A 13,792-nucleotide genomic window follows, 5' to 3' on the forward strand; every position below is an offset into this window, starting at 1 on the left:
TTTTCCGAAACAGGCTTTAACTTTCCATCCAGTAGCCTATTATTTTTGGGTCTAACCGCTAGATGACAGTTAGATAATTAAGTACAGAAATTCCGATAAAAACTATTTCTATTTTAAAATGAATTTTCGTTCGATCTATAAACTAAATTTGAAGAAATGCTGACAAAAGAACCATTTCATAACAGAAGACAAACGCGTTAGGCATACTATAAAGAACAGTGACAGGTTTGTTCGTCCCAACTCCATAAGGGAAGGCACTCTTTGTTTTGCATAGAGGTGAAGGTCATTTCAATTTTGTTACAATTGAAGTAATTGGTTTAAAGAAACCTCTGGCAGAACGTTGATCCAATCAAAACTAACCTTACGTATCATTTGAAATTAAATACTATTGTGTCCAAAATAAACAACGTGGCACATTGCAGACGACGTAGATTGCTGAAAATCCGACCGCTTCGATATTTGCAAGGAACTCGAGATAATCAAACGCATTATTGTTCCTAACTACAATAACCTTTTCGGTTAATGACAATCAAAATTGGAGGGATTGAAGTTGTGTTACTCGGAGTTTCCAGTCAAAATGGCGAGCATTTTGCAAACTGTGAAGAGTTGCGTTTGGAAGGTTTGTATTTTACTGGTGCTGACGTTGACATATTATTCCTAACTTCAACGTAAAGTGTGTCGACTCAAGAACTTATATAGTACCTACATGTAGCTGCATGAATATGACAACTGCAGAAGATATGCTAGTTCAGTCTGTACATTTTGATAATTTCACCTGTATCACACTTTGTAGGTAAACTTATTTTGACTCTTCAATTATCGGCCTACACGTCCGTGACCACTAACACAGGAGGCCAACCTGAATAATTCCAGGTGCTTTCTTTAAGCCTACAAGCTTAAGCCTACCATAAATCTGCACTTGGTAATATTATAAACAATAAGTTTTAAATAAATGCATGTGCCACCTGCAATAAATATCACATTAAAAAATCTGCTGAAATTGACTTATAATCATTTGCTCCAAAATTCTCACCATAAGACCACAGTGTATTGTTCGCTCACAGTCAATATTTGCATCCAAATGCAGCAGACCCCAGTGCTATAAATAATAATCCTAAGTTCAGGAATTCTGGCTAATGGAACTGATATAGACATGTATATTAGCTAAAGTCTCTGCAAACTGACCAAAATCAATATAGCTCCAAAATTCTGACAGGTCACCTGGCTTTTAAGTCACCTGTGAAGAAGTCTTATGTGACCTATTGCATTCGCCCTTTGTCTGTGTTAATTGTGCGTTGTCAGGCATGTGTCATGCTTCTGCCATGCATCGTAAACAATCTACATTTTTGACTTCTCAATTACCCAGAAGACCAGAGTCATGACATTGGGTCAGTAACAATCTGAGATAAATGAATGCAAAATACTTTCAAATCAATGACAATGACCTAGCTAGCACTACTTTCAAGGTAACATGGGTCAAATGTGTTAAAATCTTTAAAACAACTTCTTCCTGGTAACGAATTATTGCATGAAGTCCATGCAGGGCCATGATATTGGGCTAGCAAACATGCTGGGTTGAAGCTTAGGGCTTCCAAGTTTATTGAAATGAATGACCTTGACCTATATTCAAGGTCGGTGGGGTCAAATTATTGGGTAATATCTCAATAACCAAGAGGTCTATAGAGACCTGATATAGGGGCTGTAGCATGCTGGCGTGAAGGGCTATACCAAGTTTGTTCAAATTGATTACCTTGACCTACATAAGCTACACTCAAGTTCACAGAGGTCAAATTGGCTTAAATCTTTAAACAACTTCTCAATAATCAAGAGGACCAAAGACCTGTTGTTGGGTGTGTATAGATTCTGGGACAGGGGTCAAATGTGTGAAAACCTTTAAACAAGGATTTCTTGATGACCAAGAGACACAGAAATAAGATATTGGGATAATAGTCTGCTGGAATCAAAGAGCTACAAAATTTATTTAAAGACTTAATCTAGCCTGACCTGATGTTTGAATCAAGTAGTTATCAGCTTTATATCTGCATACAATAGATCAGCTTCAAAGTTGCTTTAGAAGCAAGCAGTGCAGGCCCATTGGGTCCCTTTATACATTAATCATGATTTTTTAATTCTTGGGAGGTACTCAGTACTTGCTGACTTAGTGAAGCAGAACTCCATGATTAGGATGAACCTCGTGGTCAATGACTATCTAGAAGGAGTGTCTGTCTAGAGTTTAGTCTTAATAGGTTTGAATCTTGATCTGGTGGTCATTACCTTGTTTCTGTCCTTTTCCATTTGATTCCCAGCTTGAAATTAGATGCATGTCATCAGGGTCAGACACTTTGAATTATTGAGGGATGAATGAGGAGAATTGGACAGGGAGCTATCTACAAGGAGCTGGTTATATAGTTAAAAACATACTTCTGACACTGATGAAAATGATTTGCTTTATATGACATTTTTCGGGTGAAGAAAACATATGCAGCCTTCTTGGCTTAATAGTTCTGGGGGATCAATATCAGAACAATCGCTTGATTATGATTAAACACAATTTGTTTTTGTTTTAGAAACCAGTCTCTGAACAAGTAGAGGTAGTGACCAATGTCAATGATATAAAGGATGATTCAGATCAATCTAAACAAGTGGTGCACAACGATGTCAAGGAAAACGAGGCACCAAACTACGATGTAGATAAAAAAACGGATGAAATGTCAGGTGAGGAAAAGTATATAACTTTGTATGCACACTTCCCCATGAAATAGGGGTGCATATATCGTGTTACCCAGTATCACATGTTCGTCCCGTGCCGATGCAATGTAACTAGCTAATCTCAGGAACTGCTGATGCGATCCTCACCAAACTGTGTTTCAGGGTACGTGTCAAGTGGCAGCCGGAGTATTTATGTCTATCAGACATTTGCTAGTTTCTGTATTTGTATAAGGAAATTATTAATTGATTTTATGCCATTGCATATTTTCTCCAATTCTGAACAATCAATTAGCAATTTTGGAGTTTTGACACCGCCTTGAGTTAAATGCTCATTGAGTGAATTACCTTTTGTTGAGGTTCTGCACTAAATGTGAATTAAAATATATGTAATGTTAAATATGGTTGATGTCGTCAATACAGTTCTAATTCTCAGAAATTGGCCACCATTGTATGATGTTTATTAGGTCACCTGAGACGAAGTCTCAAGTTACCTATTCTAATTACCTTTTGTTTGTCGTTCGTCATGTGTCGTCTGTCCGTAAACCATTTACATTTTAAACTTCTTCTTCAATACTATTGAACCAAATTTTAATGAAATTTGGCAGGAAGCTACTATGGCCAAAGGTCAACAAGAATTGTGAGTTCTATGGTCCCCACGTACATGCACCCAAAGGGGCCTGAGGGGTGGGGCTAAAAATGGTGAAATTGACTAAAATTTCAAAATTCATGACCCAAGGGTCTCCTGTTTGCCCTTGGGAAACTTTGTTAGCATTATCAGCATGGGATGATAGCTTGATGATATGTACATGTTGGCCCTGACTGACCCCTTGGGCTTATGGGTGGGGCCAAAAAAGGTCAAATTAACTGAGATATATATTTCCAAACTCTGGTGACTGTTAAGGCTCATGGGCCTCTTCTTTAATTTGTTCTATGAGTGTACTATTTGATCTTAACGAAACTTAAGCTGTGAGATATAACAATAACAAACATATGTACAGCTGACCCAGGGTGGCCACCTTTCTAGTGTTTTTTATTCCCAATTTTCCCAATTATTTGATAATAAAATGGATTACACCGTATTTGTGACAGTTGTATGTACTTAAAATCATTACTGTACAGTATCACCAGACTTACATAAAAAAAGTTGATTGGACATCATGAATAATTCTGACTAGTGTAAACTTTACTTATTTTACAACAATTGCGAAACAAGTTATATAGAGGTTAAACAACGAGTGGTTGTTGGATATGGAATTTATTTCACACTCGTAAGTTATTTTTTAAAAGTTACAAAAGACACGAGCTTTAGCGAGTGTTTTTTGCAACTTTTAAAAAATAACTTACAAGTGTGAAATAAATTCCATATCCAACAATTTCGAGTCGTGTGACCTGTTTCTACCACAATAATATCGGCTTGAATCAAAGGGAAATGTGGCCAAGTATAATTTCGCGTATGCAAATAAAGTGTACCGGTGACGTCTGGGACCTGGTGATGTGACGTCATTAGATTATTGATGACGTCAATAACAATTGCATCTTGGGTCAAAGTTCACCGTGTTAGCCAATCAAAATGCGTACAGAGTTTATACCACGTGTGGTATAAACAGATTGTTAATCAACAGCTGTAATGATTAACTGATGGTCTGAGAGTTGAATAACACAGGGTATTGTGGTAGAAATCAGCTTATTCAATCATACTTGGTGGCCCAGATGGAAGCGTGCGAGGGGTCTCACTGTGGGAGGATACTAGAGCACCTGCTATAGAAAGCTCATGTGGTCCGACAGATGACCCCATACCTTTTCACGTCCGATCAGGAAATTAAACCCTGGCCACCTATAGGTGAAATTCAAGTGTGTTATCACTGTGCTAACTGACTGAGTATCGGAAATTAAACTCTGGCCACCTATAGGTGAAATTCAAGTGTGTTATCACTATGCTAACTGACTGAGTATCGGATATTAAACCCTGGCCACCTATAGGTGAAATGCAAGTGTTATCACTGTGCTAACTGACCCAGTATCACAAAACTAGTATTATTATAATTACTCAGCTGGTATTTTTGTTTTCAGACCCAAAGGAACAAGGAAACCTGATCTGGAGGATGTCGTCAGGTATATACAGCACTGCTACAGGAGCAGTAGGAATGGGAATCGGTGGGGCCAAGTGGGTGGCCAACAAAAGTTACGACGTAGGATCCTCAGCAGCCAGTTATGTCAAAGTTCCCAAAATGGCGACATTTAAGAAAAAAGATAAAAAGGAATGACGGGCAAGAGTTCTATACAAACTAGGTTGTGTGTTCAAGTTTTAGAAATGACAGACAAGAGTTCCATACAAACTATCTTGTGTTCAAGCTTTAGAAATGACAGACAAGAGTTCTATACAAACTATCTTGTGTTCAAGCTTTACATGCTGAATTTACACACACTGTTTACCACGTCGAACATGTTGTAAGTCTGGTTTGGCTAATTGTTTCTGTTACTACAGCTAACATAAAACAATTTGTATAATTCAGCTCATGTATGTGTGAAATTAGACTTTGAATACTTTATGATCTTTTGGGGAGTTTTTAAATCAATTAAACACAGTTCCATCAGATCTGATGTTAATTAGGATTTAGAAAGACAAATATGATTGATCCCTAAGATGATACCCTTCTTTGTTGCCAACATTTGTTACGTGCAATATGTATACTGATAGCATGGTCACCATGGAGATTGTTTACATGATAGCATGGTCACCATGGAGATTGTTTACATGAAATCGGACTTCTGCCTGAAAGTTAGGACATTATTTCAAAATACAAGTACAGATTGCTTTATTTTACATGTAAATACCTGGTACCTATAAAACTCACCTTGGCGCTGAAATATCCTGATTTAATACATGTATATAGTTACGATGTAGCTTTGTAATATGTGCAGCAATGTATGGTGGGCCCTAACAATAAACCCTGACCTATATGTCTATAGTTACATCACTGCCAACATAAGATTGACAAAATAATACTGGTGTACCATTTGGTTAGTCGTTTATGATGTTCTTATAAAAATATGGTTTTGTAAATAACGACTAGCTGTGCCAAAGTGTTTGCCAGCTTGATAACATAATATTATGCAACCCAGCAATATGGTGTCAGACTGCAGCTAAATTATTTCATTTGATTGTTCATCATAGATCTACTTTTTGTATCACAGTCATTAAATACAGTATATTTTTATGTAGTATAAGTAGAGGTGTTTATCGCGGAGGTAGTGGAGATATTATACATATCAGGATAAAAGGTTTGGTTTGTTTGGTTTGCTTTTGTTTAACGTCCTATTAACAGCCAGGGTCAATGATAATTCTACAACAGTTTATATAACCATGAGGAATTTTGTGGATATCATATGATATGCATATGTTGATGAAGATTTTGGTTTCCCTTAACAAAAATATCACACTAAATTCACATTTTTCATTGTGCATGCCTGTTTTGGTATAAATGCATGAGTATGACTTCCATTCATGTTAAAATCAAATTACAGAGGCTCAATGTGTATACCGGGACCACAATTTGATGTGATGGGCCAATTATTGATAGATTTCGTCCTCATACACTTAACAACATCAATGTTTATTACATACTTATCATGTCCGCCTAACTTGAAATATACAAGGAATATTTTACCAATATACAAGGAATATTTTACCTGAGGTGAGCTATTGTACCTTTTGTCCAGTGGTGTGTTGTTTATCAGTAAACAATAACCAAAAACCTAGTGTCATACATGATGTTAGCTCTGTAGCATGTTGGGATGAAGGAATAGCAAGTTAGGTCAAATGAATGACCTTGACCAACTTTCAAGGTCATAGGGGTCAAATATATCAAAATCTTAATTTGAAAATAAAACAACTATCTTTGTACACATCAGAACTCAAAAGACGTTAAGGTCCATGGACCTCTTGTTACTGAAGGACTTTTACCAGTGGCTCTCCTCTGTACACAATGTGAACCTTATTACTATAAGAGCTACTAGCCATCACTGACAAAAATAATTGATAATGATTTACTCTATTTTCACTAGAATTTAGTGGATATATAGCAATTGCTTAATTCGGCCTTATTCTTGGTAGTTAACATAGGGACTTGGCACAACATTCCTGCATTGACCGGATAGGTTGGGAATTTGTGTGGAGTCTCTCTGGTAATAGGGAATCTATGATGTTGTGTACTGTAGTAATATTTCTTCCAGATTATTTTGTTGCATAATGATTAACTCAGTGTAATTATCTGGGGTAAATACAATTACAGTATTATTGATAATATTTCAGTTGCCATAAAACGTCACGGAAAGATTTCATAGTGTCTGCAGCATCACACCAGTTAAAGAAGTTACATCTCATAATGTTTAATCACCCATCAAGTAACTTTATAGAAGTCTGTTGTTATGTATATTTTTATTGTAGATAGATATAAAACCAGTGATTGTGCTTATAGAAGGCTGTAGAGGAAATGTAATTACGGAACTCTCGCTTCTGGTGCTTTTTTTGTTTTAACGTAAAAAAGGTTTAATATTTAAGTCTAAATTGAATGACTATTACAAAAGATGATGGAGCAATAAGCTACAGGTGTAATGAGAAATGTTATCAGAATATCATGGTGATTTTGTTTAATTCATTACATCCACATCCTTGTATATATCCCTGTATATATATCACATATTTAATCTAGAATGAATAGCAGGATGGACCACCATATTTTATTGATAGCAGAGAAAATGGTGACCTCATTAAAAAATGCATAATTTTGGTATTAAATGAACACATGACCAGTTTAAGGGGTGATAGATGGCCATAGCATTGTCAGGAATTAGTAGACTTGTACAGATGATTAGTACGTCAATTAGTAGACTCGTACAGATGATTAGTACGTCAATTAGTAGACTCGAACAGATGATTAGTACGTCAATTAGTAGACTCGTACAGATGATTAGTACGTCAGTGTTAGGAACTATCCCAGCGCCGTTATTGGCTTGACAGATAGAGTGAAAAGTAACTCTGGTATCTGATCATAATGAGCAGGCACCTGTACCAATGTTAAGTTTAACTCTGGTATATCAGAATGTCACCTGTACCAATGTTTAGTTTAACTCTGGTACATCAGAATGTCACCTGTATCAATGTTAAGTTTAGCTCTGGTATATCAGAATGTCACCTGTACCAATGTTAAGTTTAACTCTGGTACATCAGAATGTCACCTGTACCAATGTTTAGTTTAACTCTGGTACATCAGAATGTCATCTGTACCAATGTTTAGTTTAACTCTGGTAGATCAGAATGTCACCTGTACCAATGTTTAGTTTAACTCTGGTACATCAGAATGTCACCTGTACCAATGTTGAGTTTAACTCTGGTACATCAGAATGTCACCTGTACCAATGTTTAGTTTAACTCTGGTACATCAGAATGTCACCTGTACCAATGTTTAGTTTAGCTCTGGTACATCAGACTGTCACCTGTACCAATGTTAAGTTTAGCTCTGGTACATCAGAATGTCACCTGTACCAATGTTAAGTTTAACTCTGGTAGATCAGAATGTCATCTGTACCAATGTTTAGTTTAACTCTGGTACATCAGAATGTCACCTGTACCAATGTTTAGTTTAACTCTGGTAGATCAGAATGTCACCTGTACCAATGTTTAGTTTAACTCTGGTACATCAGAATGTCACCTGTACCAATGTTGAGTTTAACTCTGGTACATCAGAATGTCACCTGTACCAATGTTTAGTTTAACTCTGGTACATCAGAATGTCACCTGTACCAATGTTAAGTTTAACTCTGGTATATCAGAATGTCACCTGTACCAATGTTAGTTTAACTCTGGTATATCAGAATGTCTCCTGTACCAATGTTTAAGTTTAACTCTGGTACATCAGAATGTCACCTGTACCAATGTTTAGTTTAACTCTGGTACATCAGACTGTCACCTGTACCAATGTTTAGTTTAACTCTGGTAGATCAGAATGTCACCTGTACCCATAGATCACCTGTTATAATATATAATTGATGGCTCCTTGTCTCAGCTTTATATACTTGTCTACATTATGTTATATAAGTCTGTAGAGTATATTTTTTGAAGGTGTTATGATATAGGTATATGTCAGTATTTGTTAAAACTATTCCCATAGGATGTTAATACACGATACATTATTGTATTCATTGTGCACAATTCTACACAAGTGATGAGATTAAAGTAGAGCCTAGTAGACTTGTACCTACATAATATGTATATACACCAAGTAATATAGGAAATCTCTCGCACGTTCTCCAAATGTATACCATAAATACTGTCTTATTTTTTCCTCATTGATATCCTGTCTTTGTGTATTATTTTTTCCTGGCTGGTATCATGTCTTTGTGTATTATTTTTTCCTGGCTGGTATCATGTCTTTATATGTTATTTTTTGTGTTTATTGATTGTTACAGTTCATGTATATCTAGTCTCTTACACTGGTAGAATTTGAAAAATAAAAAACATGTGTGACTTGTAACTGTAATAAAGATAATAGCTTTAGCTTGTGCAATAATTCAATAAGTTATAGTCCAATGTTTAAGTTTTACTGTATCATTGTGTGTACACGAGTTGATTGTATACCGTAATTAACCTGTTATACACATTATATAATCTCCTAGTCCAAACTTTTATTACCATGATTATTTAACATGTAACTGGCCTGTTCTATCATGTAATATGACAGTGTCATATATATTGTAAGACACACATTACATGAAATAGCAAATTATTGTGACGTCATAAATAAATATGAAGCTATCTACAGTGCAATTAATTTTAGTGTAATACCAGTGTACCAGCTGTCTAGAGTTGTAATTTTCCTGACTTGTCAGCAAATTTAGTTTTAAGATTTCTGATTATTTCCTCAGGAATATTGGCTTTGTGAGAACAAGAATTTTGTATGCATTCCATTGTGATATGGTATTTATCTAACTGGTTACACTACAGGAGGGCTTAATATAACACACCATATTTTAACTGGTTAAAGGAGGGCTTGTTATAACACACCATATTTTAACTGGTTAAAGGAGGGCTTGTTATAACATACCGTATTTTAACTGGTTAAAGGAGGGCTCGTTATAACATACCATATTTTAACTGGTTAAAGGAGGGCTTGTTATAACACACTATATTTTAACTAGTTAAAGGAGGGCTTGTTATAACATACCGTATTTTAACTGGTTAAAGGAGGGCTTGTTATAACACACCATATTTTAACTAGTTAAAGGAGGGCTCGTTATAACATACCCTATTTTAACTAGTTAAAGGAGGGCTCGTTATAACATACCATATTTTAACTGGTTAAAGGAGGGCTTAATATAACACCGTATTTTAACTGGTTAAAGGAGGGCTTGTTATAACATACCATATTTTAACTGGTTAAAGGAGGGCTCGTTATAACATACCGTATTTTAACTAGTTAAAGGAGGGCTCGTTATAACATACCATATTTTAACTAGTTAAAGGAGGGCTCGTTATAACATACCATATTTTAACTGGTTAAAGGAGGGCTTGTTATAACACACCATATTTTAACTAGTTAAAGGAGGGCTCGTTATAACATACCGTATTTTAACTAGTTAAAGGAGGGCTCGTTATAACATACCATATTTTAACTAGTTAAAGGAGGGCTCGTTATAACATACCATATTTTAACTAGTTAAAGGAGGGCTTGTTATAACACACCATATTTTAACTAGTTAAAGGAGGGCTCGTTATAACATACCGTATTTTAACTGGTTAAAGGAGGGCTTAATATAACATACCGTATTTTTACTAGTTAAAGGAGGGCTCGTTATAACATACCATATTTTTACTAGTTAAAGGAGGGCTTGTTATAACACACCATATTTTAACTAGTTAAAGGAGGGCTCGTTATAACATACCATATTTTAACTAGTTAAAGGAGGGCTCGTTATAACATACCATATTTTAACTAGTTAAAGGAGGGCTCGTTATAACATACCATATTTTAACTAGTTAAAGGAGGGCTTGTTATAACACACCATATTTTAACTAGTTAAAGGAGGGCTCGTTATAACATACCGTATTTTAACTGGTTAAAGGAGGGCTTAATATAACATACCGTATTTTAACTGGTTAAAGGAGGGCTTGTTATAACACACCATATTTTAACTGGTTAAAGGAGGGCTCGTTATAACATACCATATTTTAACTAGTTAAAGGAGGGCTCGTTATAACATACCATATTTTAACTGGTTAAAGGAGGGCTTAATATAACGCCGTATTTTAACTGGTTAAAGGAGGGCTTGTTATAACATACCATATTTTAACTGGTTAAAGGAGGGCTCGTTATAACATACCGTATTTTAACTGGTTAAAGGAGGGCTCGTTATAACATACCATATTTAACTGGTTAAAGGAGGGCTCGTTATAACATACCATATTTAACTGGTAAAAGGAGGGCTCTTTATAACATACCATATTTTAACTGGTTAAAGGAGGGCTCGTTATAACATACCATATTTTTACTAGTTAAAGGAGGGCTCGTTATAACATACCATATTTTAACTGGTTGAAGGAGGGCTTAATATAACACCGTATTTTAACTGGTTAAAGGAGGGCTTGTTATAACATACCATATTTTAACTGGTTAAAGGAGGGCTCGTTATAACATACCGTATTTTAACTGGTTAAAGGAGGACTCGTTATAACATACCATATTTAACTGGTTAAAGGAGGGCTCGTTATAACATACCATATTTAACTGGTAAAAGGAGGGCTCGTTATAACATACCATATTTTAACTGGTTAAATGAGGATTTGTTATAACATACCATATTTTAACTGGTTAAAGGAGGGCTCGTTATAACATACCGTATTTTAACTGGTTAAAAGAGGGCTCGTTATAAAATACCATATTTAACTGGTTAAAGGAGGGCTCGTTATAACATACCATATTTTAACTGGTTAAAGGAGGGCTCTTTATAACATACCGTATTTTAACTGGTTAAAGGAGGGCTCGTTATAACATACCATATTTTATTTAACTTGTTATATAAATTTCATGTTACATTGTTGATGCCTTACTTAAATAAGATCCTTCAGAGTATTTGAAGATTCTGCAATTCTGATTTACAAATCTTTATGCACAAAGGGTGCTCATTAGACATTATAAAGTATGGGATGCTAATTGGACCTTTTGTATCAAATGATAAAACATATTGTGTAGGGATATATATACATATATATATGTACACTGTATATAGAACTTGTTGTCACTTATCATGCACTACCAAAATTTATTTTGTCAGATAATTATTTTACAATCTTTGTGCATAGAAAAATGCATGACTATTTAGTTTTGTCATAACATGATACATTTACAGTCTGTTTTTTAGAGTACACGTTCAATAAAAGAAGACGTATAGTAGTATTGGTATCTACAGTTGGTATTGGTTTTTACACAGGATGTCAAAGATTTTAATATGTAAATAACTCTAGACTAAATCTACAAAATTGTTGATAGTTTTCATTTACATTCAGATACAATATAGCAGTTGAATTTCAGTGTAAATTTGTTGTTTTGTCCAATGTAAAACTTGACTACAGAATTTCATAGTTGCAGTTTTATGATAAAAGCTTTTTTAGGTCATCTGACCCAAAGGGTCAGGATGACCTATAGTCATCGTGCTTCGTCCGTCGTCGTCCGCCGTGCGCCGTGCGCCGTCCGTAAACTTTTTCTTTCAAAATGCTACTCCTCCTTAACGCTTGGGTGGATTACTTCCAAATTTGGTTTGAAGCATCATTGGGGGAGGGCAATCATATTTTATATAAATGAGGCTGGTCTGACCCCTGGGGCCAGAACGGCGGGGCGCCGAAAAGGGAACTTAGGTGAATATTGCTATAAAATCCTACTCCTCCTTTACCCTTGGGTGGATTACAACTAAATTTGGTTGGAAACATCATTGGGGGAGGGCGGTCATATTTTATATAAATGAAGTTGGTGTGACCCCTGGGGCCTGAGGGGCGGGGCCCCAAAAGGGGAACTTTGATGAAATTTTGCTATAAAATCCTACTCCTCCTTAACCCTTTGGTGGATTTCAACCAGATATTGTGTGAAACATCATTTGGGGAGGGTGATCATATTTTATATAAATGAGGCTGGTGTGACCCCTAGGGCCTGAGGGGCGGGGCCCCAAATGGGGAACTTTGATGAAATTTTGCTATAAAATCCTACTCCTCCTTAACCCTTTAGTGGATTTCAACCAGATATGTTGTGAAACATCATTTGGGGAGGGCGGTCATATTTTATATAAATGAGGCTAGTGTGACCCCTGGGGCCTGAGGGGCGGGGCCCCAAATGGGGAACTTTGATGAAATTTTGCTATAAAATCCTACTCCTCCTTAACCCTTTGGTGGATTTCAACCAGATATTGTGTGAAACATCATTGGGGGAGGGTGGTCATATTTTATATAAATTAGGCTGGTGTGGCCCCTGGGGCCAGAAGGGCAGGGCCCCAAAAGGGGAACTTTGATGAAATTTTGCTTTACAATAATACTACTCCTCCTAACCCCCATAGTGAATTATTACCAAATTTGGTGTGAAACATCATTGGAGGAGGACAATCATATTTTATATAAATGAGGCTGGTTTGACCCCTAGGGCCAGAGGGGCGGGGCCCCAAAAGGGGAACTTTGGTGAATTTTTGCTATAAATCCTACTTCTCTCTAACCCTTGGGTGGATTAATACGAAATATGGTGTGAAACATCCTTTGGGAAGGGTGGTCATATTTTATATAAACGAGGCTAGTGAGACCCCTGGGGCCTTAGGGGCAGGGCCCCAAAAGGGGAACTTTGGTGAATATTTTCTGTTAAATCCTAATCCTCCCTAACCTTTTGGTGGATTACAACCTAATTTGATGTGAAATATAAGGTGACGGCAATCATATTTTTTAATGAGACAGGTTTGACCCCTGGGGAAAAAAAGATGGGGCAAAAGGAGCGCTTAGGTTAAACATTTCTTTAAAATGCAATTCCTCCTTAATGCCTTAATTGATTACAAC

At 36.1% G+C, this 13,792-nt stretch overlaps 1 protein-coding gene across 1 annotated transcript; it reads left to right on the forward strand.

Moving 5' to 3' along the window:
* The first annotated feature begins 403 nt into the window (after positions 1-403).
* LOC117336077 lies at positions 404-12,167 on the forward strand. The gene is made up of 3 exons (XM_033896445.1): positions 404-619; positions 2,568-2,715; positions 4,780-12,167. Exons 1-3 carry the CDS (start codon positions 578-580, stop codon positions 4,971-4,973), a joined length of 384 nt encoding a protein of 127 aa, XP_033752336.1. The 5' UTR covers positions 404-577; the 3' UTR covers positions 4,974-12,167.
* Positions 12,168-13,792: the final 1,625 nt, after the last annotated feature.

Source organism: Pecten maximus, chromosome 10 (assembly GCF_902652985.1).
Source record: "Pecten maximus chromosome 10, xPecMax1.1, whole genome shotgun sequence".
Taxonomy (NCBI): domain Eukaryota; kingdom Metazoa; phylum Mollusca; class Bivalvia; order Pectinida; family Pectinidae; genus Pecten; species Pecten maximus.